At 38.6% G+C, this 25,714-nt stretch overlaps 1 protein-coding gene across 6 annotated transcripts in view; it reads right to left on the bottom strand.

The window, feature by feature from the left end:
* Positions 1–25,714, bottom strand: part of NPAS3 (neuronal PAS domain protein 3) — an 828,174-nt gene that overhangs the window by 3,391 nt on the left and 799,069 nt on the right. For all 6 annotated transcript variants that reach the window (XM_050953865.1, XM_050953867.1, XM_050953868.1 and 3 more), the window contains 3 exons: positions 7,077–7,224; positions 3,696–3,811; positions 1–841 (listed from right to left, as the gene is read on the bottom strand). The exon at positions 1–841 is cut by the window's left edge and continues 3,391 nt beyond it. In XM_050953865.1, the coding sequence (XP_050809822.1) occupies positions 1–841; positions 3,696–3,811; positions 7,077–7,224 (1,105 nt within the window). The remainder of the gene's footprint in view (positions 842–3,695; positions 3,812–7,076; positions 7,225–25,714) is intronic.

The following is a 25,714-nucleotide window of genomic DNA, read 5'->3' as shown; positions in this document are numbered from 1 at the left end:
GGACCTCCTGGATGTTTGTCCCGTGGAGATGCTGAAAGCGGGGGTGACAAAGGGTCAGAGGACACAGGAGCCAAAGCCGAGCTGGATGAGGTGCTGAACTGAGTTTTGCGGCTGGCAGTATTTTCAGACCCTGGTGGGGTGAGAACGGAGTCTGGAATGGAGACATGTAAACTACTGCTGGCTTGTGGGGAGGGGAAGTGCTCTGAGCTTGGGGGCTTGGTCATACTGTAGGGCGATTCATTCCTTGAGATTTCCCTGTTAGGCGGGTAATTCCAAATACTGCTATCATTATCAAAATTGATAGGTTCTGAGATCTCTGTTTTAATTTTGAGCACTGAGGCACTGTTTGGCGACGAGAGCAGCTGGGGCTGGTCCACCAAAGCTGAGTCAAGTCCATTTGGGCTTGAAGTGCTTGATAGCCTTCTGCGGGTCATGCTGCCTCCTTTCTGCTTTTTCCTCCTCTTCTTCCTCTTTTGATGTTTGCTGGAAGACTGGGCATTTACCTCTCCTCCACTATCTGAGTCCTTGGCGCTGTCTGATGTCAACGATTCACAGTTCTGCAACCGCAAGTCCGATTCACTCTCCACGTAGCGCTCCACCTTGATCTGCATAGAACCAAGAGTACCAAAACTGTCCTCAGGGGCCTTTTGATTCTCAAAGTCAGAATTTTCAAAGCTGTCATCACTGTCCCTGCTGTCCTGGTTGCTGGAGCTGTTCCCATCATCATTACAGTTCATTTCGTTATCTGACTGATTCCCAGACTTCTTCCTATCAGATTCGGGGTCTTCGCTGTTTTCTGATTGGTTTCCTTTGTCATCTGACTTTGAGTTCTCATTGTCCTCTGGAAGGGAAGAAAAGTGAAAAACATCATTAGTAATAGGAATATCAGATTAGAACTCCACTTGTCTACCTAAAATGAGCTGTTATTGCCTGTAAAGTTTCTGGTAAAAGCATTCCTCTGAGGCTCAACTGAGGTGGGTTTTTCTGAGCTCTAGATCCACAGTTCTAGCAGCATCAAGCTTGAAGGGATTTGATTATCATTAATCCCTCTGATTCTGGACCGTCAGCGGCAGTGGGCAAAGGTCTGGTGGCTTTGTCACTGGACTGCACTTTCTGTAACAAGTGTGAGGGCACCTGTTTCAAATGGGATTCTTTGGTACATCCTCATTAAAGAGGACAACTCTGATAACTGACTGCAACTGGATTCCAATTGTGTTCACTGAAGGGAGATGAACGATTCAGCTCTGGTGATGCACTCTCGAGATTTCTGTTTGGCATACATGTTCTTATAATGGGAGTAGGAGTGACGCAGTAGCATGATGAAGTGATAATTCACACCCCTGATTCTCCTCTCACTTATTTGTGTTCTACACTGGCGTCATGTGGATTTCAATGGAGTTACTCCTGAGCTACTCCAGTGTGAGTGGAGAATCAGATCCTCTGTTTATACATCTGAATGAATACATCGGTTAAAACAATGTAGTTACATTGCCCTGCTGTGTGCCAATATTCCCTTGAAAGGTAAAAAAATAAAGTAGAAAAAAATAACTCCAGTGCAACAAATGGAGCTGCATCAATTCCGATCTGCTCAGGACCTGGTCCTGTCTTCCTCCTATTTCTTCTAACTTTATTTTATATTTACCTCATTTTTAACTGAATAAGACAAACGCTCGAGTCCATTGGACTCAGGCAGCCAAAATCAGCTTTCAGAAAACGGACTATTATCACACACTGTTTGAAAGGGTCATGAATGGCTTGAGGAGAACCCAGTCTGTGCAGAACAGTCAGAATTCTTTCCTTTGGAAATAAAAGACGTTTTTGTTTTCTCTCATCAGAGCCAAGAATTACCATTTTAAATTCTCTGCTCTGAGCAGGGGAAAAAAGGGCCAGTTTTTCTACAAAGATTGGTTTCTCCTGGAGCCATGGCAATTCCAAACAGTTTGCCAGAAGTGGCTGAACAGCTGGGCTTGATGGGGATGTTAGTTGTTCAAAGCTTCAGGCTCTGTACATTTAATTCATTTAGAGTGGTTTTTAAAAAAAAATTAAGAAGATACTAAAACCTTCTGTTATGAAAAACAGCTTTCATTTCCACTTAAAGCCAAACCTCTTACCAAAAAAAATTAAAAAATAAAAAAGATTTTTTCTTTTAAACTACTGTTCCCATTTGGTAGAGTGATTTCAACCTAAGATAAAACCAAATGGCAACAAGTTCTGCAAATTTAAAAACACTTGGACTGAACTTACTGGTTTCAGCTAAGAAGGTCTTATGAACCTAGGCCCTTCCGTATTTTTGTTTAATTCACAGTAGGTTACAACTGTTAAAAGTTTTGTCCTGGTTTCTAAGACGCATGCATCTGTGCATCACTGAAGAATGCTCTCTTACTCTGTGCCAGCCTCAGCAGTCATGAACATACATACAATTCTCAGCTGTAGAAACGCTGAGTGCACATGGTAAATACACACTTTTCTCCACAGCTGCAGGGATAAAAAGCATTCTGAATGGCCGATGAGATCTCAAATCACATGGACATAAAGCTTGTATGTATGCCTAGCATCTGACTCTAACTGTCAAACAAAGCTGTCAAAAGAAAAAGGAGGAATAAGTGCAAACGATGAGAGAACAAATGGCTGCTTAGTTAAAAAATAAAACATATAGGCCATGATTCTCTTCTCACTTATACCTGATTTATAACAGTGTGTAATCAATGACTTCAGTGTATTTGTTCCTGATTTATACAGACAGGAGAGAAGAATCAGGCCTACAGAATCATTTCTTGGACTAAAGACAACCCCTTACAAAGAAACCAGCCAATCTGTATACCTACATATGTAATTACTTGGAAATCTACTGGGGAATAAATTAACAGGCTGAACACGTTGCCATTCTTTAGGGGGAGAGGAATAGCTCAGTGGTTTGAGCATTGGCTGGCTAAACCCAAGGTTGTGAGCTCAATCCTTGAGGGGGTCACTTAGGGATTGGGGGAAAAAAATCAGTATTTGGTCCTGCTAGTGAAGGCAGGGGGCTGGACTCAATGACTTTCCAAGGTCCCTTCCAGTCCTAGGAGACAGGTATATCTCAAATTAATTATTATTATAGAATTAATGGAACCAGATCATTAGTACTAAAACAAACAAAAAATCCCCAAAGAAAAGTAAAACTTACAAACAAGTGCTTTGAACCTGTGCAGTTCTAACACAATGTAATGCTTTTAATTTAAGAAAACACACAAATTTTGCAAGCTTTACTGCCCCCTAGTGAAACAACTCAAAAAGTCTATTTATACAGCAAAGGGGGTGATAAACTTTGACAGTGTACATTTATGTTAGCAACACCTGACTACGCTCGGCAGATAAGAACTGGAATCATATTCAGTAGTTACAATCTAAGCCCTTTGCACAAGGCATAATGCTTGCTCACAAACTCAGCTGGGGATTCAAATATTTAGATAAGTGTAATTCTACCAGGCACACATGCACTGAGTAAACAGCAGATCATTCTGGGTCACTAAAAGATTTTGGTATTTTTTAAAAACAGGACTTTGAGGTCTTAAGGTATTTTTTCTAAAGCTGAACCATCCATGAAAAATGTAAAATTTAGTGATTATCTGGACATACAATCACTGACTTGGTTCTGAAGATACAAAAATATAAAATACAAAAGTAAAGTAGCAGGAAAGCAGGATTGTTTATATTACCTGAGTTGTCCTTTGAGTCTGATTCAGAATCAGAGGTCTCTGAGGATTCTGAGGTTTTCTCTGGCAGATGAGGAAGTTGTGCAATATCCATTGGCGTATCCTTGTACTCTGGGTTACTAAAGAACAGAGAGCAAACATAAACACAAATGGATGATTTGCCGTTTGATAGTTTTCCCTCTCTCCTTTATCAAATCTCAGGAGCAAAGAATGTAAATAGAGAGAAGAGAAGAGCAAACATGAAAACATACATGTTCCTCCTCAGTTCATCAGAGCAGAATTTTTTTAAAGTTTCTTTTAATACTAAAATGGTAGTAAAGTGCCTGATGTCCGCAAAATATCTGAGTTATACTTATAGCTAATTAGGTAGCCATGATTGTCTGATATCTAAAAGCAAGTCTGGCTTCTGTAATCATTACCACAATGTAATATATAGAATTCTTTCCCATTACAATGATAATAGGGATGGGGAAAGAGAGAGAGAAAGAGCTGGTATCCTTTAAAACTTGTTTCTACACTACCTATGATGCTCACCACATTTATTCAGCTGACATTACACTATGCAATCCTTGTCATAGCTTTTGAATACTTGTTTTCCTAAGGGCTATATTCTCCAGACTTTATCCTAGTAAATCTCACTTTGAAATTGCTGAGAATATTGCTCAATTAAGGACCAGAGAACCTGGTCACTGCTCAGATAGCTCTAAAGCTATTAGGGAAAAAAATTAATAACCTAAATATATGACAGATGCACACGTGCATGTTAGGATGCATACGTTAAGGATACAGAACTGTCAACACACCTATTATAATCATATCTTCATCTGCTCATGTGGTGTTCACCTGTGGCTTGTTAGCAAAGAACATGATTGCAATGTGGAAAAAGCCCCACTATCAAAGAGAGTCTTACAAGAAATATTTTTGTTCTGTTTTGTGCCTTTTTAAAATGGATTCCTTTTAAAATTAAAGGCATGGATAGAAGAAGACACCTAGATAGACAAATGTAGCACAGATCGTTTAAGAAAACATTCTTTAGAGGATTTTTGAGTGGTTGATCATTCCTCTGTGATTCATATTCAGCCCAGTGGGTTACCAGATCTCCAAGCAAGGGGAGGGTCCAGGGCTACTAAATGTGTCCAGAGCATTACAATTACAGACTGCCTATATTAAATCTATTCTAGTGCACTGTGAAAATTCAATGTTGAAACATTCACAGTTGTTCTCCATTCTTACCTAGGATTGTCACGTTTGCAGATTTGTTCTGCGGGACAAAAAGTGACATTATGCTGTTGCATCACAATGTGATGTTACTGTACATGCCACAATGCAGCAGTGCACCACAAAACTTTCCTCCCTTCAAGTAAAAGAAATGGTGTGTATGTGTGGGGGGGTGGGGAACGGGACACTGCACCTTGTATAGGAATAAATAGTTGCTTAAACAAAAACAACTATTTTCTTGAACAAGAACATCAGCAATATCTAGCAATGGAGTTAGTCTATTCGGAGCATAAATCGGACAGGCACCTGAACATACTTTCTCATGCATGAAAAAAAAATGTATATATATAAAAAAATATAAACCAGTGTTCTTGCTATTGCTAATATCAGAACTCTTTATGCCTTGCTCTGCCAATAAAATACAATTAACTGCTTGGATCTTGTTTGGGTCCCATTACTGGGAGTAATCTTTATTTAAACATACACAAATTGTATGAAGGACTTACCTTTCTCTAACAGAACACTGATAGGAATGAGGGAGAAAAATCAAGTTCTATGAGGAATCTTTAAGTAATGGTCAATTAGGCTCTCATCTTAATTAGTTGCTGACTAATATTCTGTTAATAGACAGCAAATTTTTGTGGAACAGTTGTGGATCAGATTTATTCAGTGTCTGGATACCAGCGAATGTGAAAAAAACATTGGTTTATAATCCTAGTTAGATATTTATCGAGATTAGAAAATCAATATGCTATTTGGCATAGTCTGAAGCTCTGTTTAGGGGAAGCTTAGGGTCAGAAGGGCTAGCACCTGCTGCAGGTCAAGACTCAGATGCTTTGGCAGAGTTTTAGGAGCAACTAGTGCTGCGCTATGCTTCACTCTTGCAAGCTTCGCTATTTCCTCACTTTCGTAGATATCAACCATCCACCACATTTTAAAGAAAAAAGTAAGGGAACGGGACCAGATTATGAGAGATCCATGCTCACTCAGTCACACAAGGGCAGAAATGTGCCCCAAATCCTCCCTCCTTTACCCCTCTACTCCACTGCCACGCAAAGCTTCCACAATGTCAGGGGCCTGCGCTCCCTTAGGAATTGATTGCTCCTGGCTCCCAGCCTAGGGAATCAAGTTACTTGACTATCCCAGACTGTGGTTCAGGCAGGCAGAATCTCTACGATGAGCCTTGGCTATGGCATAAAAGTCACAATCTACCCCTTAGATATCATTTTGAACTTTCCCTGCATCACTCCTGGAACAATGGGAAGATAACAAACCATGGCAAGTAACTAACTTACAAGTAGAACTGACCAGAGAATGACAATTCTGTTTTGCTACAACTTTTGAAGTTTCCAAATTTATTTTCATTAGAATGAAAAAAGCAACCCCAAACCCCTTCCAAATGTTTTTGCAAAATGGAATTGTGTCAGAATTGTTTTAGAATGAAAAAGCTCAAGTTTTTGATTAGGGGTTTCTCTCTCTGTGACCAGAGAGTCCATCTTGGACCTTAGAAACCATTCAGTTGAAAATGTACTCAAAATCAATAGGTCAAACAGAAATGTTTTGGCTTCGACAACATAGTGTATTTTGACAATAAAAAAGTTTTGTCAAAAATGTTTCAAACAGCTCTACTTAACAGGCTGATTCTGCATTTATTTATTTTTTTTCACCTTTCAAGGTGAGTACTGCCTTAATGCCTGTCATCACAAGAAGGCATATTGGAATGAAGATCACCTTTCCAGGAGACATGTCTGTAATGTCCCAGGAAGATCACCTCCTGATGTCAGACCAGGACTTTGCAATAACCAAAGAAACCACTGCTTAAAAATCCATCACAGGTTTTATAACAAGCCCAGTGCATGGTGGGCCAGGTCTTCGGGAGTTTCAGCTAGTGCTGGGTAGAATTCCAGGCAATGGAGGCCTGCAATAAAACTGATGAAGGGTTACTTTAATGCAATAATTCATGAAGTTCCCAGTAACCTGAGACATGACAGACGTCTTAATAACTTCCACCAGAAGGAGCTAGTTCTGAGCACGAACAGGCGAGAAAGCTCATTTCATATTAACTTTCGGTAGTTGCCATCGTTTTTTTTTATACTCTATATCTTTCAATGTGAGTCAAGTAACAGAGACAGAAATTCAAACAAAGGAAGTGACCGAAACTTATACCTAAGAAGGTAATTGACCCAGATGATATTCTTCTCATTTGCGTTCTTGGCATTGATAGCTATGGTAGCACTGGACTGTATCCAGATGTACCCTCCATTCTTCTGCATCCAGCGGTAATATTTAGTTACACACTGACCCTTATTCAGCACTGGGAAGAAAACAAAAAGGACAATAAATATTGTGTGTTAGTATCCTAGTAAAATATGTTAATCTCTACAATCCCCAATGTACAGGAACGGAACACACTTGGCTCCTTTTGTATGTTCAATGCCAAATGCCAGTAAGATAACAAATAAGTTCAACTATTTACTAGTGCATTAGTAGAGAAACACGGGCTACTGTCTTTTGGAATAAGTCTTTAATTGGTTTTTGGCAGCTCCAGTGTGACAGAAAGAGCAAAATGGACTACAAATCTCTCTGGCCCACAAAATACCTAATGCTGCCTGGATATTTTCAGTGCATTTGACAACAAATTGTAAAAAATAAAAAGAAAAAAAGTTGTATGTAATTTATTCATTGCTCCCAGGTAGAACTCTTTGAGATTCTGGATCTTTGAAAGGTTTGGGAAGATACTCTACCCTGTTCTTTGATCATTTCTCCTTATTGCAGGAGATATCAACTACTGAACTTATATATCTGTTTCTTTTGATCTTGTCAAACAGAATTTACAGTTCTCAGATGAACCAAATCTCCATTGGTCAGCAGGGGGAAGATCTTGGGAGACTTTGCTTAATACTGGAGCAAAATAAATCTACCAACAGATTGCGAAAGAAACTGTGGCCTAAGGGAGGTGCAGAATTGACTTTTGGTTAGAGTCAAGCAGAGTGACAGCTCTCTGCAGGGCCTGAAATACAACCAGGAATGGAGAAAAAGTAAAAACAATCAGTAATGTGAAACTGAGATATTAGATGCCCACAGAAAGAGAGCTTAAAAATACAGAAGTTTAAAATAATTCTCTAATCACAATGTTACCAAGCTAAAATTGCTTTGATTTGTATCTGATTATTTCTGTACTAAAAAAGAAGATTGAGATGCTTATCTTTCATGGAAATAAAATACTTTACACTGGCATTATTTTAAAGAATGTCTAGAATATATACATCTGGATATTATTAATCCAGTGCATACTCTGCTTGTCTGTATGTTCGGTTAAACCCAGGAAGCTTTGCACACTAGAGGGCAGTGTGCATTCATACACACCTTCTGCTTTTGGCATGTCCTTGTCTCCGTCTGCTAAAATGAAAAACCTCTAACTGCTGTAATAAATTTGGCTAAATTAGCTGCTAAATGGTTATCTCAAGTAATATGTATTTGCATTAATCATTTTGCTCTAAACCAGAACAAGCCAGAGTCCTAAAGACGTAGTAAATTCATATTGTCCATTTAATTACGGCTAATAAGTGCTTCATATACAATAGTTTAATGAAGTACATTTTGATTTTTTGGAGCAGGGGGAGAAAAAAGTCACTTTGGAAAATGCTGTTGAAGTTCCTACTGTAGAGTCACAAATGACACTTCTGTGCTTTCAAGTTAACCAAATGTATATCCCCCAAATTATCTATATGTCTCTATCTGTATTTAAACCCATGTAATTATACATCTAAAGAGAAAAATACACACACGCACACACACACTTGCACATCTTACTTCAACTCAAAAAACTTTGTAAAGTATTAAATTTTTAAAAAGTTAAAATACGGGTATGACTGACAGTGAATTTCAAACATAAGTCAGTTTTCCTCTGTAATATCTGCAAATATTTGCGATTTGGGTTATGACATTTTGTAAACAAGCTAAAGTTGCCAACACTTCTGCATTTATTTCCAGTAGGAGCTTCCTTCAGGTTCCCACATTTTGTTTTTGTATTCAAGTGTAAGTTTCAAGATTTCTGCTTCCCTGATTCAGAGGATACAAAACTGCACGATGAAGCAGTAAGCAGGTAAAATACTAACTACTTTCTATACAGCTTTTCTGTCAAACCATTGTTGCATGCAACTGGAGACAACAATTTTATGCAAATTATCCTAGCTTTGTAATTGTTATTAGTTACATTCTGAGACGAGAACTCAGGGAGAAAATGGAAAAAAACCCCATTGCTTAAAGTTTTACTTTGTTAAAATTTTCCATTTCAGTAAAATAGCAAATTCCAAGGTATCCTTGTCAATGGCTGATGATGAAATTAATATCCCTGGAAAGATGGAAAATTAAGACCATACAGATGTATGGAGGATAGAGTGAAATCTATCTAAACTTGTAAATAATAATAATTAATTGACTACCTTCCACTTCTATAGCAGCTTCCATCTGAAGACCTCAACATGCTTTAAAAATATGAAAGAATTAAGTCTCACAAATACCCTCACAGCTTGGCTTTTATAGACTGGAAACGGAGGTTCAGTGATTTGCCCAAGATCGTATAGGAATTCTGTGGCAAAGCCAGATCTTTCAGCTCTTTCTGTCCCGTTCCTGAACCACACCACCTTTCTTTTGCCAGGTACTGGTTGTTTATACCACTCAGAAAGTCTGAATCATGAGCAGAATGGGGTTTATTTGCCTCTTAATTTCAGAACTATGGACAAAAAGGGCAAAATTAAAGCCTTACAAAAACCACACATTGATATGAAGAGGTGTTTGCCTTTCCAAAACTTTCAGCAGGCAGAAGAGAACTCAGTCCACTGCAGCCACATGCAAATCTTTCTGGCTTTTCCAGAGCTCAGGCATCAGCACTGCTGTGCTGAGAGGAGACTGCTATAAATATGAAAAGTATTTGGGACACTGTCATGAAAATGAGCCTTCCAAGCAGCCTACCTAGTTTGAGAATTCCTACTGAATCCCCAGCACCTTCTCCACTCCAGGATTTGGCCAAGCCAGGCATGTAACCATAAACACATGCTTCTTTTTCATCTGCAAATGTTTCAGATGAGAGATTTGTAGACATTAAGAGCATATACTGAAAGAAAGACCAGGATGCAAGGTAAAGATCCTTTCTCTATGAAGTATTCACCCACGAAAGCTCATGCTCCAATACGTCTGTTAGTCTATAAGGTGCCACAGGACTCTTTGCTGCTTTCTCTATAGAGTGTTACTGGAAAACCAGCAGGATTTAAACTGTGCCACAGAGGGCTAGATTTTAGGTCTTACAGCTTCTTTCAAGTTCATTACATTCCCCCATACCCAATTTGAACGATATTTCTCTAGCCTGTAAATAAGAGCCACACATTTGATGAGACAGAAACCAGAAAGCATTGAAACATCTACTGGTCTATGTTATTTTGCAGCTGTTGTTTTCCCCAGGTTTATATTTAGAAATCAGATGATGATATTGAGGAAATGTGTAACACATTGTAAATTAGAACACCAGTTTTGGAAGTAAAAGTGAAAAATTGATTTAACTAATTAGTAACTGAATCATTACTGATCTAAGTCCTTTAAAAAAAAGTTTTGCCTTTTCAGAAACAGAGGGACATAATTACCAAATTAATGAATTTCAGGGTAAGTAAAAATAAATAAATAAAAATTCAGCCAAACCTAAACTGTAGCCGGAAAGTTTATATGTAGTTAAAAGCAAAAAAGTTATGGGCTACATGTTTAAGCTTACCATAAACATTTGAAAAAGTAACATTATTTGGTTCAAGTGGTAGGTCCAATTCTTCAGTCTTATCTAGATAAAGGCCTCATTGAGGACTAGGATTAAGCCCTGTATTTCTGTACGTTGACAAAGTCTAAATAGTTTTAAATACGGATTTTCTGTTTACTAGTTTAAAAAGTGCATGTAGTGCCCGATCCTGTAAACACTGAGGAATTCTACTGATGCGAAAATCTAAAGGACTGGTCACTTGACTCAATGAGACAGGTCACACGAGTAAAGCTATATGTACTTAATGGTTTGCAGGCTTGGGTCCAGATGATGCACCGACCCTTCTCTTAAAGGCTGCTTCTTCTTTGCCTGTACACATATAACTCTCTTTGATATTAATGGGAGTTACACAAATGTGGGAGAGAGAGGAAAAGACTTTTGGTGGATAACATAAATTGTAGCGAAATGATGGCAAATCTTGGATCATCCTTTTAGCATTAGATTTTGGCTTAATAGTTGGCATAAGGAATTTTACAATAGGGAAATCATCAACGTCAGTGTGGACAGTGGAATGGAAAACCCCCCACGAAGTGCGTGTGTGTGGGGAAAATAATAAAAGTTTAATTAAAAGAAAATTAAAGAGAGCTAATGTTTAGAACAAATGACCTTTATATCAGCTATACATTTCTGTTCCTTAAAATGGTGGATGCAAAATTTTACTGAAATTAGTTTAAATGCTATCTAGTTATTTGGACTGAGCTCAGCAGTTAGCATGGACGTAATGTACAGTATGTTTCACAAAGAATTTTAAAAAAATCTGACCCTAATTTCTCTAAGTACAAATATAGTGATATGTACACAGTTTCCAACAGAGGGATTTCAGTTTTGCCTGGAGTTATGCACACAGCAATGTACTTGTAGTGAAATGGGGGCCGGCTGGGGGAAAATAAGGAGAAGCTAGTATTCTTTGCAGGAACGTAATTTTATCATCAAATCAAAATAAATCAGTACAAGGTTGCCTTCAGAAATGTGGTTCAAGAAACCAAAAACTTGTTTTTTTTTTCTATAAGGATATTCTGAGAAATCAAAGCGAAAGCTTTTAAATAGTGAGTGAATTGTATTTTAAAAGAAGGAAGTAGTCTAATTCAGTTTGAAGAGGAGATGAAGAAATCGTATATCAAAAGTAGCCTTCTATGGAATCTTCTTACAAAGGGCCATTTTACTTGTGTGCTTATGCATTTAAAAATGACAGTAAATTGTGTATTCAGGTAAGTATGGAGTAAATAGGAAATGATGAGATCATCATACAGTTAACACTGCGTATTTATACAGCCTCACAAAGAGGCTCATTATAATCAGGGAAAATATTGAGGCTAAATCTGCAGTGGTCATCACCCTCCTCCTTGGGATACTTTAATCAATAACTGTGTAGTATTAATGCTGAAGTCCTTCTGCTGTAAACCCATAAAAATATTTTTAATGTATTGCGGGGGAAGAAAACTCTGTACTTAACACCACAGTTGGATGCTTAGCTGTAGCCACCAGTTCTCTTTCTACATTCACAAAACTGGCAGACGAAACATGAAAAGGAATACTGACTCTTTAATCTCCACTTCTCCACCTAAGGCCCAAGGCAAGCTGACAGGGTAACTTCATTCTGGAAACAGAGTTGGTTTTTTTTTTTTTTTCAAAAGTCTGGATTACTTTTTCTTCTGCTTTTGAAAACTGTGGGCTATAGGGGAATGAACCTGGCATACACTTAAAACAAGAACAAGTTTCTTTATCTGAAAAGTTACAGTCCTTGATGCTTACAGGAAGGTCATTTTCAAAACCTACAGGGAAAATAGCATCACAGCCAGAAAGAGTGCATTAAGTGCCTTATTTGCTTGAAACAGAGACAGTTTTTCATTTATAACTGCTCATAGGATCAACTGAGCCTTTGATGTTGTAGAGACTTTTCTATAGATTTTGCAATTAGTTAGTTAGATGTTTTAAATAGTAGGCATCCACAAATTAGTTTTTTGCAATAAAAAAAAGCACCGAGCAATATTTAGCAGTTAAATGATGTTTGATACTTAAACTGAGTTATGGGCTAGAGGATGGAAGACCTGTATATGCTCTATGAGCAACCACATATATCTACGTAATTCTCCTCAAACAATTTGATTTACTATCTAATACACAGGGGTGGGGTGGAGGTGGGGGAAGTGCGCAAGGAATGCTTACAGCCGCATTCTCTGCACGCCAGGCTAAAGGATAATGCAGCCTGCATGGGGAAGAATTCTGCCTCTCTTGTGTCTGATCCCTCCCAGAGGTCCCCCTGGGGTCATGTGGTTCCACACTCCCAACACTAAATGGCACAATTTGGTCCTTAGCGATTTGTAATCTCACAAGAGATTCCCCCTTCCCCAAAATATGTTTACAGTGGATTAAGAAAACAGCAGTTCAGTAAAGTGGATTAAGAAAACAGCAGTTCAGTCAGGCTTTTAAAAAAATGCATTACCCTTCTTCCTCACGGCATGACAAGAGAATGCAGCACAGGGCTGGAAATGTCTCTTTTCCGTGTTGTACAGCACCTAGCATAATGGAGACCTAATTTTGATTGAGGCTTTCAGTTGCTATCACAATATAGATATTTGCTAAGAGAAATAACAGCTGGTACAGTAGGAACTCTCTAAAGCTAAGGGCGTAATTTCCAAAGACAGAGGGAACTGACAGTTTGTGTTTTGAAAAGAAAATTCTGGCTTGATAATACCCAAATTCCCATCCAACTGCTTCGTTCATCTGTAATAAATCTTTTAAACCTATACAAATTTCATTCTAAAAATGTTAAGATGTGGCCATTAATCTGTTATTTGCTGCCACACTAAGGGATATTCTTTTTTCTTGATTCATGGGGAAGTTCCACATCTAAATCCCCGTGAAACTAGACGGAAGTAAGGAGAAGCAACTCTGTACAGATAAAATAAAAGCTAAACCAAAACTTTTCTCAAAGCTCGAACCAAAACTTTTAGGAGGGTTGAAATATTTATTTATCTTTTTTAAAACACAGTTTTTCATTTTTCGGCTGCTCTTTATTTCCTGGTTGTGAGATGAGCTAAAGTTAGAAATGGGCCAGATCCAAACTTCAGAGAAATTTGATCCTGATTAGTTTCCATACTTTGTGGCTCAGGTCCGTTTCTAGCCAAAATATTGTGAGAACAGTCTCTCACTCTATGTATCTAGCCAAACAAGTAACTTTAAATACTGGAAAGGTTTGAGTACTTATCTTAACTGATTCAAACCCTGAACATCTGAGAACCACCCCTACAGATTTAGAGATTTTGATCTCATTTAAATCCAGAGTATCTGAATTGAGTTAATGGAGATCTTTTGGTTTACATCAGTTTAAATGAGATCAGAATTTAGCTTACAGTTTATGGTACCAGTTCAAAAATGTAGAAAAACCGCAAAACTTTTCTCTTGTTATAACTTAAGATATAGATATACAACCACCCACTGAGACTTACAATATGCTTATCAGAATTCTATCCTATTGCATCAGGTTTTAGGAGAAATAAATTTTGTAGTGCCCGAAGACATTAATTTACTGCCTAGCAGCCAGAGCCATTTATTTAATTTAATTTATTTATTTACTTTTGACATTATCTCCTTTTAAGTGCTTCACTTAGCTGAGAATGTTTCTTGGACACTATTTGATTGCAGGAAAATTCATTCTGTTTGCTTGTATGCCACTAAACATGGCTTAGTCTCTCTTCACGTGATCTTGTCTGCTCGGATGAACTATTGTTGAAGAGCAAATTTGCTGGATAACACCTTAAACGAAAACATTTATGATGAAGTTGGAGTCAAGCAGAGATGTTTTATAAACTGAGAAGGAATAATGAATGGATATGAATGTACAGACCTACATTCTTCTAAATGATGAATGTGGTTGTTAATAAACTGGATTGAATAGTGAATACTCAATTGTTTAGGTTTCTGTAACTTTTCTCGTTTCTCATGATTGTCAGGCTCTCCTTGATTTTTAAAACTTTAATCTTGCCATAAAGTGGCTCTCCATTTCCTATTGCTGAAACTGTCCTTTAGAAACCCAAACTTGCTCTGCGCACTACTTCAGACGAAGCTTCCATTAACGGTAATGAAACGTATGCATCCAAACTCAAGGGAAAATATACAGTATTGTATTATAAAGTCCCAGATCTAAATTCTGTTCTCAGCTACCACTATTCAACTTGAGTAGAGAAATTAGGCCTCGGTTACTAAAGCAACTTAATTCCCTCCCCCTGCCCACTAATATTAATGTCTGCCATACAACATTGCATGCAAAAATAAAGATTTGAGAACTTAACCCTCTGTGACAAATATGTGTATAAAATGTACACAGCTATATCAGATACTGATGGCAGGGCAGATGGAAGGTTCACAAGAGCTAATTCACTGATGAATGTAAGACAGCAGACTAGTAGAAGTTTAAATATATATATTTTAAAACCACACTGACTGAAGGTAAGACAGTTTAAGGGGAAAGTATGGGTCTTTCATATCTGGGACCAGAGTCCATGTTCAGGTTGAGGTACTGAGTGAAATGAACTTAGTTATTTCAGTTCAATCCCCAGAGGAAAAGAGTCCAGATCACATCACCTCTACACTTACTGTGGCAGTCTCTTCTGTTTATCCCAAATGAACACAAGCCCCCCGCCCCCCCTTTAACCACCACACTGCATCATGCCACATTTTGCAGAAAAGCTCCGCTAGATTTTTTTTTGAAAGTTGATTGTAATTTTTTTTTAAATTAAATTACTTGTGTCTCTAAAAAGTTGTTCTCTTATTATTAGGGCCCTACCAATTTCACTGTCATAGGTATTTTAAAAATCATAAATTTTATTATTTCAGATATTTACATCTGAAATTTCACAGTGATGTAACTATGGGGGTCCTGACTCAAAAGGAGTTGGGTAGGGGTTGCAAAGTTATTGTGTGTGGGAGAGGAAGGTCACGGAATTGCCACGCTTACATCTGTGCTTCCTTCAGAGCTGGGTGGCCGGAGAGCAGCAGCTCCTGGCCAGGAGCTCAGCTCTTAAGGCAGCGCTGTTGCCAGCAGCAGCGCAGAAATATGGATGGCATGCTGTGGTATTGCCACCCTTACTTTTGTGCTGCTGCCTTCAGAGCTGGGCCCTCGGTCAGCAGCTGCCACTTTCCAGCCGGCCAGCTCTGAAGGCAGCAAAGAAGAAAGGATAGCAATACTGCAACCCCCCCTACAATAACCTTGCAACCGTCCCACAACTCCCTTTTGGTTTGGGACCCCCTGTTTGAGAAATGCTGATGTACCCTGTGAAATCTGTATAGTATAGTGTAAAAGTATACAAATGACCAGATTTCAACAGAGGAGACCAGATTTCACAGTCTGTGACACATTTTTCATGGCTGTGAATTTGGTAAGGCTCTACTTATTACCATGAGTCCATTGCTGCAGCTCTCAGGGAATGAAAAAATAGCAAAAAATCTCTAAAAAGTAAGTAAAGAAACTTTTCAATAAGTCAAGATGCCATTATCTTAAGGACCAATATCTTGCAACCTTCTAGGGTTAAGAACAAATGCTTTGTATATTTGGAAGGGAGATTTTCAGTTTCCCAATGAGTTACAGACCTGGATGCCAGCCCAAATGGTTTGTAAGTTATCAGACCTTAAAAATGTATTGGTCCAGAACTGGCCACATTACGCATGAGAGACAAAGCCACAACTGATTTGTACTAGTCCTCCCAAACAAGTGCCAACAAGACCTAGTTGCCACACCATCATGAATTTGTTATAGGCTGCATCATATTTTACAGAACAACTACTTTAGAGAGTTTATCTTTTTATTGTTACTATTTTTATATAGTTCCACCTGTAAACCCAGTCTCCCTTAATACCATGGGTTCAACAATCCAGCCTAGGAAAGAACACTTATCACTAATAGATGGGCTAAAACTCCTTTTCTAACTGTTTTGGTCACAAGATAATGAATATTAAACCTGTCACTAGCCAGGACTGAACACTCTCCATTCTGTATCTCAGACCAGTGTAATTTTGGAGGAAAATTCAGCAATTAGGGAAAAACAGAAAACAGTTTTGTGGCAAGGACTTCCCAGACCCCCAAAATCTTTTTAAAATGCCATCTGATTGAAGTGCCTCAGAGGTCTGGAATGTTAGAAACAGTCACAGCAGAAATGGTTTTGTGACCAGAGTGCAGGTCAAGTTGTAAGAGATGCACAATAAATACTGTCATTCACATGGCTGTGCAATTTAATGTGGATCTGCAGTTTATCACAAGCATACACCTCTCCAATAACCAGTTTTGCAGAAACATTCCAAAATATAAATTCACCTTTGGTCTGGAAAATTTCAGCTCAAAGAGAATTTTTTTTTAAAGATGATTAAGAGCAACTGAAAAAGCAGTGAGGTCCTGAATAGAAGTCAGAATTCAACCTTCATTAAAGGGTTCATTACAGAAACTGCTGTAATAAATAGCAGAAACAGTGTCACTATTGCATGCATGTTTTTAATGTAAAATGGGGCAAAAGCTTGGGTGTAAATTTCACTTGTCTAATGGGCAGGGACATGACCATATTGCAGTGATGTCACAGGAGAACTCTACTCTTCTTTCAAGTACAAAAAGCCCTTCAGAGTGGTGTTGCAGGCAGAATTCAAACAAAGCCTCCTCAAGGTTTTGATAATACAGTTGGCCAATCTACCAGACTTTCTTCCCTCGTCTTCTTTTGCAGTTTTCATTTTTATGAGAAATTACTGAATACAGCTAAATATACAGTTCAGTATTCCCTTTGTTTCAGTAGCTAATGACAAATGCATGGAGGACATCTTGCGTTGCTTAGGCTGGCAGGGCATTTACATTGATTGATGCTCTGCTGTGAAAAAAAATGAGCTATGAAGGAATTACAATGGAGAGTCTACAAACTGAAATGGGGATGTACTAATTAGCGCTGCATTAAACAGTTGGGTTTGATTTGGAGATGAAATAGCATTAGGAGTGAATTTACAGGGTTATTGATGCAAACTATATTTTAGGCATCATGCAACATAACTGTATATCACTTTGCTGGAAAAGGCAAAAAATTACTATCAAGAAACAGCAGGTTCAGGTTCAGCAAACTAATGGCTTGAAGATACTAGAGGTTTAGCCTTGCAGAGTCCTCTGTTTTATTTACCATTTAAAAGAGCTGATGCTGCTGGTAAGCTAAAAAAAAAGAAATATTTTGTCCCACAGCACACAATTAGCCTGCGAAACTCATTGCCACATGATATCATTAAAGGCAAGGGTTTATCAGCATTCATACAATTGGATATTTATATGGATAAGAAGAATATCCATAATTACAAGAAGAATATCCATAATTACAATAGCAAGAACTGGTTACCACCAAGAATTTTGGAAGGGATATAAATCCTCAGGTTCCGTGACATAAGACAACTACTAAGTCAGGGAGGCTAGGAAAAAATATTCTTCTCCATGGGCAGCTTATCCCATAACTGCCTACTGCAGAGTTTCTTGCACCTCCCTCCGAAGCAGATGGCACCGGCCAGTGTGAGAAACAGGATACTGGACTACATGGACCAATGCTCTGATCTCGTATGGCAATCCCAGTTAAACCTGTGCCTGAGACAAAAATAACAGCTCCTGGAGCTCAGAGGTAGTGGACTCAGCAGTAGCTACTGCTATGACCTTTAAGAACATGTAGTAGCACGTGCTTCCTTTGCCTTGCACCAGCTCACTTGTGCAAATGAGGGGCTCCCACAGCTCAGTGTTTTTAGCTATGCCAATTGCACCAGACTCCTGTCTCTTCTGCTTGTGTAACCTCCTTAGGCTACAGAAGCAGAAGACATAGGAGTCTGGTGCAGGGATTGCTTGGCTCTGCAGCAATGGCACCCTCTCCTTTTACTTGTGCCTCTACAGGGCTAGGAAGGATGGTCTTGTGTTTAAGGCTAAGGAACGAGGAGATCTGGAATCAACTCCTGTCTCTCCCGCAGACTTCCTGTGTGATCTTGGGCAAATCACTTAGGGTGGGATTCACAAAAACACTTAGGTGCCTAAGTCTGGGTTTAGCTGCTGAAGTCCCAGTTTTAGGCTCCACTGGGATCCACAAAACTCCCGCTGAACACTGTCGGTGCCTAAACTGACTTGGTGCCTAAATTTTCAGGGTAAAAGCTACCTGGGTGTGTAAGTTGCTGCCTCAGCATGTGCACTGCTGCCTCGCTATCGGCATCTGGACACCTCTCTCCTGCTTAAGTCCCAGAATGATCCACAAAGCAGGGAAGACAGGGGTTTGACCTTAGGGCCCAATCCAATAGGCATACTCAGAGGTTGCCTACAGATCAAGTTAAATCTGAAACCTAGTCAGATGAGGAGGAGAAGGAGGTGGTGCCCACCTTATCACTTTTAGCCCAGTGGTAAGCGCACTCAACTGGGATGTCAGAAACCCAAGTTCCATTCCTCCTACTAGGAGGAGAAAGGATTTGAACAGGAGTCTTCCATCTCGCAGGAGAGTGCTCTAACTACTGAGTTACAGGATAGTCTGTATCTCTCTCTCCTGTTGAAGCTGTTCTGCGGTGTATAAAAAATTAATGAGTAATTTGAGCAACAGGACTTGCCCCTGGGTCTCCCACCACCCAGGTGGGTCCCTAACCACCAGCTATAGAGTCATCCTCATTCTTTCTCTTTGTGGTCCAATGGAACAGCTCTGTGCGTCAGTTACTTATGTGTAAAATGGGAAAAATATTTTGCCACAAGGGTGTTGCCAGCATAAATTCATTAATATCTGCACTGCGCTCAGATATTGTGATGATGGCTTCCATACCTAGACAGAAAGAATCTAGCACTAACTTTAAATAATTACAGAAATATGTGATTTGAGTTACGCAATGATACCGGCTTAGAAGTAATTACGAGGGAGTAAGATTGCAAAACAAAAACTGTTTATGTGTTAAATCCAGACATAGCTTTAATTTTTTTTCAATACAAAATAAACTTGTTTTTGATATATGTTCTCTTTTCCCAGTCACTTAGTTTGATCTCCATTTCCCCTTATCTCTCGTTCCTTCTGACTGCTATGTCACCACCATTTCTAGCCAAAAGGGCATGCTTGAGTCACTCGCTGAAGTAGATGACCATGTCAGCTATGGTTTGGACAAGCAGGTTACTGTGCAAACAGTTAGGCAGTCCACCATCTTTGCAATGCCTATAAACCAAAATGTACCACACTGCCGTCAGACTGCTAAGGCTGGCTTGGTTTAAGGATTAGCTAAACATCAGACATTCTATCACACTAATTTAGAATCAATCTTGCTTCTTAGTGATGATAATAAACTTGTACAAAAAAGAGATTCATTTGTATATTTTAGCATTTTACCTCAGTCACAGAATGCAAAAACCTAACATTGCAAATCAGTTTGATTTTTTTTATTTTTGTGATTGAAGATATTAAGCACTACAAGAGCATTGAAATTTCGATCTGATTAGGATCAAAATTTCTCAGGATCAAAACACTTCTTTTATTCCCCCCACAGTTTTACTAATTGTGTGCTACTTGACATTGTGGAGTTATTCCACAGCATGATGGCAAACTATGTGAAGTGTATTTTACTGTTAGGAATTATCAACTCATTCTATTTGTTTTTCATGTGTTTGAGGTTATTAAGAGAACCAAAAATTCTAAGTGATGTGCATGAGTTAAAAGGGTTAGTTCAATTGCAGCTGGTAGGCTAAATCACTAAGCAATATTATGTATGCCAATAGGAATTTCTTACTGAAGAGGCACAAAGAAATCATGAATATATAACTGATTTTAAAGCAGACTGAGGGACAAGATCCTTTGAAACACAGAGGAGTGGTGAACAAGGTAAATGTACAGTGGTTTATTTTCAGAAAACCTGGCTTATTCCAACTACTAGAAACCAGATAAAAGTAGATCAGAGAGAATGCTACCAAACATATTCATAAGAGACCTTTGCTTTATGGGAAATGAACTGCCCTTGCTCACTGTTTCTGAGGAATTGTATTTCTTATAGCTGTAAATCAAATCATGAAGAAATAGGATGATGTTTTGCCAAGCAAAAGCTGAGGATGACAAGTATCTCTTTTGTCAGTGTCAGGTTTCTGAATTTAGACCTCAATTAGGATTCCAAAATGAAAAAGCACTTATTATATACCAATATATACAATGCTTGTGACAGTGTTCTTACAAGCAATATATTCATTTTCAAATTCCAGTACATCGTCCTACATTTGTCCAAGAGTATATTCACAGCTTCCTCCAGAGGTCCTGACTTTTCTATATCCTGTCTGGTTTCCCAGCCAGAAAGTACTTGATGTAACTGTTCAGTGAACATCATTAATTTTTTCAATTAATTGGGGACATATGCCTCAGCAGTATGTGACATCCATTCATTCTCAACAACAAACAGACTTCGTGAATCAGAACGGGGCACTAGCAAGCATCGGTGGAATAAGAGTGGCAAGCAAAGAAAATCACATGGTAAAGTGTTACACACTATAGAGCAGTGGGAGTCAAATTACCTTTGTCCCACCCTGTTTTCATTGTTTCAAAACATACTGTATACTGGAGACAGTATAAAAACCAGACTCAAGAGTAACTGTATTCATTTGGGCCCCCAGCTCTAAGGCCACAGAGGGTTTCCTGGCATTGGGGCAGGTGTAATTCCACTGAGCAGGGGCCCAGGAGTCGGGTAGGAGGGGAATGTGCAGGAACTGAACTGAGCTCCCTTCACATGACATGCAGCTCACCTCTGTGGTGGCTTCCTGCAGGCACAGGTGTTGTCAGAGGATCCACAGCTATGAAAATCCTCCTGTCCTTTTCACAAGACTCAGAGGTGAATTGGACAATGGGGGCACTCCTGCAGCCTCAAGACTTTAGTAGCAGATACAAGGAAGCCCCAGAGACCAGAAGTGGAAGATTCCTCTTATCCCCCTTCACGCATCTTCTTACTGCACACTAAGGCTGAGAGCTAGTGGCTGGATTTGAGCCTCACTGGACCTGTAACTCTACGGTGGCTGGTACGTTTTAAGTCTAATAGTGACTTTAATGTATGTAATGAGGATCTACATATTTCTTACAGATAACACAACCCCTTCTCTGAGCTCCGGAACTGAAAGCATGTCATATGTGCATCATCTATCATGAATCTGTCTTTACTATACAGCCCCCGTTTTCCAAAGCAGCCACTAAAATTGCATCAAAGTGTATTATTTAATTTGTTCATTATTATGTGTACAAAAATCTGAGAGTTGTGCATCTAAATTAGCTTGTTAGATTTCTACCTACACAATTTGTACAAACAAAAGTACTTTGTCTGCACAAAGCTACATTTTTGCATGGAGATAAACTTACATGTGAAATCCTCAGGAATCATTTTTCAGGCTGCAGTGAGATCCTTTTGACTATTTAGCCCATAAATACTGTGTTTTATTAAAATATATAATAGTAATGGTAATAGGTATGTATACTGTATGTGAGCAATATGTTACAGATATGTAACAATACCATTGGTTTTGAATGCAAATCTAGAAAGATTCCACATTTCCTGGAGAGGGTAGGCTTATTGCTTATGTTATACATTTAGGGCTCTGTACCACAAGCAGCTGTTGTGAAAACTTAACAGATATTTTTTAAAAGGAAGTACCTGAGGACAACAGGGATTTTTACGAGTTTTATCAAAAGTTCAGTGATCCATTAACTCCCCTGTTGTTGAGTGCCCTTAACCACTCGGAGGAGGAAAGGCTACTGCCTTGAACTCTGAATAATGCTTCTATAATCTTATTAAGAAAAGCCGGCACAGAGCCAGTAGAATGTGGTAGCTAGAGGCCTGTGTCATTTATAAATTATGTCTGAAAATTATTAGTGAAAATGCTGGAGACTCAATTGCATTATCCCAGCTAATATACCCTGATCGGGTGAGGTTTATGAATAGGAGTTTGCCTGCAAAGAATACAAAGAAAATGTTAAATGTGAAAGAACGAGTAATATCAATTAGTGAACCAGTGGCAGTTTTTGCAATAGATACAGAAAAAGCATGTGACAAAATCAAATAGGATTTTTTTCTACAAGTTAAGTACTATGAGATGGATACTCACTCATTAGTTTAATTGTTACACAAAGAACTGGGGTATCTGTGAAAAAACCATCATCAGAAAGTTCAGTGGAATAAAACGGGGATAATGTCCCCATATCTCATTTTTAAAAAAGATATTGAGCCATTGATTCAACAATTGTGGAATCAGTGGGATGTAGTGTCCTGTGGAAGTAAAAGCAGGTATATGCGTAAATAGTGTGTTAGTATTCTTTTATTAGAGGAAATCCAGCAGTCTGTTTTGAATTCTAACAATGTGTGCTCTATACCAGCTTCCAGCAGTGTTAATGGAGTTCTCACAATACAGTCTGATACAAAATCACAGAAATTTAGGACTAGAAGGGGCCTTAACAGGTCATTTAATTCAGTCCCCTACATTGAAGCAAGACTAAAAATTATCTAGACCATCCCTGACAGATGTTTGTCTGACCTGTTCTTAAAAACCTCCAATGATGGAGATTCCACAACCTTCCTAGCACATTTGTTCGAGTGGCTAATTACCCTCATAGTTAAGAAACTTTTCCTAATGTCTAACCTAAATCTCCCTTGCTGCAATTTAAGCCCATTGCTTCTCGTCCTGTCCTCAGTGGATAAGGAGAATGATAAATTGTTCTCCTCTTTATGACAACTTTTACATACTTTAAGACTCATATTATGTTCTCCCGAGTCTTCTCTTCTCCAACTAAACAAATCCAATTTTTTCAATCTGTTCTTGGAGGTCATGTTTTCTAGACTTTTAATAATTTTTCTTGCTCTCCTCTGGACTTTTTGTCCAGATCTCTTCCAAATTGTGGTGACCTGAACTGGACAAAGTACTCTAGTTGAGACCTTATGAGTACTAAGTAGAGTGGAAAAAACGACTTCTCATGACTTGCTTACAATACTCCTGCTAATACATCCCAGAAGGATGTCCACTTTTTTTTTTGCAACAGTATTAGATTTTTGATTCATATTTAGTTTGTGATCCACTGCAACCTCCAGATCCTTTCTGCAGTAGTCCTTCCTAGGCAGTCATTTCTCATTTTGTATTTGTGCAGTTGATTATTCCTTCCTAACTGGAGTACTTTGCATTTGTTCTTATTGAATTGTATGCTATTTATTTCAGATCATTTCTCAAGATCATTTTGAATTCTAATCCTGTCCTCCAAAGCGCTAGCAACCCCTTCCAGCTTGGTATCGTCCGCAAACTTTATAAGTGTACTCTCTGTGCTGTTATCAACATCATTTATGAAGATATTGAATAGAAGCAGACTCAGGACAGATTCCTGAGGGACACCACTCGATATGCCCTTCCTGTTTGAGTGTGAACCATTGATAACTACTCCCTGAATACAGGTTGCAGCCAGTTGTGCATCCACCTTATAGTTTATCTAGGCTATATTTCCCTAGTTTGCTTATGAGAAGGTAATATGAGACAGTATCAAAAGGCTTACTACAGTCAACATATACCACATCTACTGCTTCCCCCATCCACCAGGCTTGTTACCCTGTCAAATAAGGATATTAGGTTGGTTTGACATGATTTGTTCCCAACAAATCCATGCTGTTACTTATCATCTTATTATCTTTTAGATGCTTATAAACTGATTGTTTGATTATTTGCTCCATTATCTTTTTCAGTACTGAAATTAAGCTAATGTCTATAATTCCTGGGTTGTCCTTATTCCCCTTTTATAGATAGGTACTGTATTTTCCCTTTTACAGAGATTCCTCTGGAATCTCTCCTATCCTCCACAAGTTCTCAAAGGTAATCACTAATGACTCACAGATCTCTTCAGCTAGTTCCTTAAATATTCTAGGATGTATTTAGTCAGGTCCTGCCGACACAAAGACATCTAACTTGTCAAAGTAAGTCTGACCTTGTTCTTTCCCTATTTTAGCCTCAGTTCCTACTCCATTTACACTGATATTTGCTATGTTAGTTGTCTGATCACTGTTAACCTTTTTAGTGAAAATGGAAACAAAAAAGGCATTTAACATTTCTGTCATTGGTGCTTTTTCTGTTACTGTCTTTCCCTCCTCATTGAGTAATGGGCCTAACCTGTCCTTGGTCTTCCGTTTGCTTCTCATGTACTTGTAAAATGTTTTCTGGTAACCCTTTATGTCCCTAGCTAGTTTAATCTAATTTTGTGCCTTGGCCTTTCTATTTTTCTCCCTACATTCTTGTGTTGGATTTTTTCATATTAATCTTTGTAATCTGATCTAGTTTCTACTTTTTATATACCTCTTTTTAGAATTTCAAGTTGTTGAAGATCTCCTGTTAAGCCAGGGTGGTCGCTTACCCTACTTCCTATCTTTCCTATGCAGTGGGATAGTTAGCTCTTGCGACCTTAATAATGTCTCTTTAAAAACCTGTCAACTCTCCTTAAATCTTTTTTCCCTTAGACATGCATCCTATAGGATCTTACCTACCAATTCACTTAGTTTGCCAAACTCTACCTTCTGGAAGTCCATTGTCTTTATTCTGCTGTTTTCCCTCCTATCATTCTTAAGAATAATGAACTGTTATCATTTCATGATCACTTTCACCCAAGCTGCCTTCCACCTTAAATGGACACATTAATACTTTCCTTCCCCAATTCTTTACAAATGCACCAAATATTAATAAACATAAACCTCACCCCACAGAGTCAATAGGATTTTTGCTATTTACTTCAATGGAGGCAGGATTTCACCCCTATATTTTTGTTCTGTTAGGCCTTCTTCAAATGGTCACTGAAGCCAATGGGAGTTTTTCCTTTGACTGCAACTGGCTTTGCATAGGGGCAAAACAGATCTCATACAAAACACTGTTCCTATTATAGACCTGAAGACCTTCTGCACTGTTCTTCTGTCACATTCAAAAGGCTGCTTTTGCCTTCTTTTATTTGAAATAGTGCTAAAGCTTTTCAAAAGTTACTAATGGTACACTAGGAAA

The sequence above is a fragment of the Gopherus flavomarginatus genome, chromosome 5, assembly GCF_025201925.1.
Source record: "Gopherus flavomarginatus isolate rGopFla2 chromosome 5, rGopFla2.mat.asm, whole genome shotgun sequence".
In the NCBI taxonomy this organism is placed as follows: domain Eukaryota; kingdom Metazoa; phylum Chordata; order Testudines; family Testudinidae; genus Gopherus; species Gopherus flavomarginatus.
This window is presented reverse-complemented; position numbering and strand designations above follow the sequence as displayed.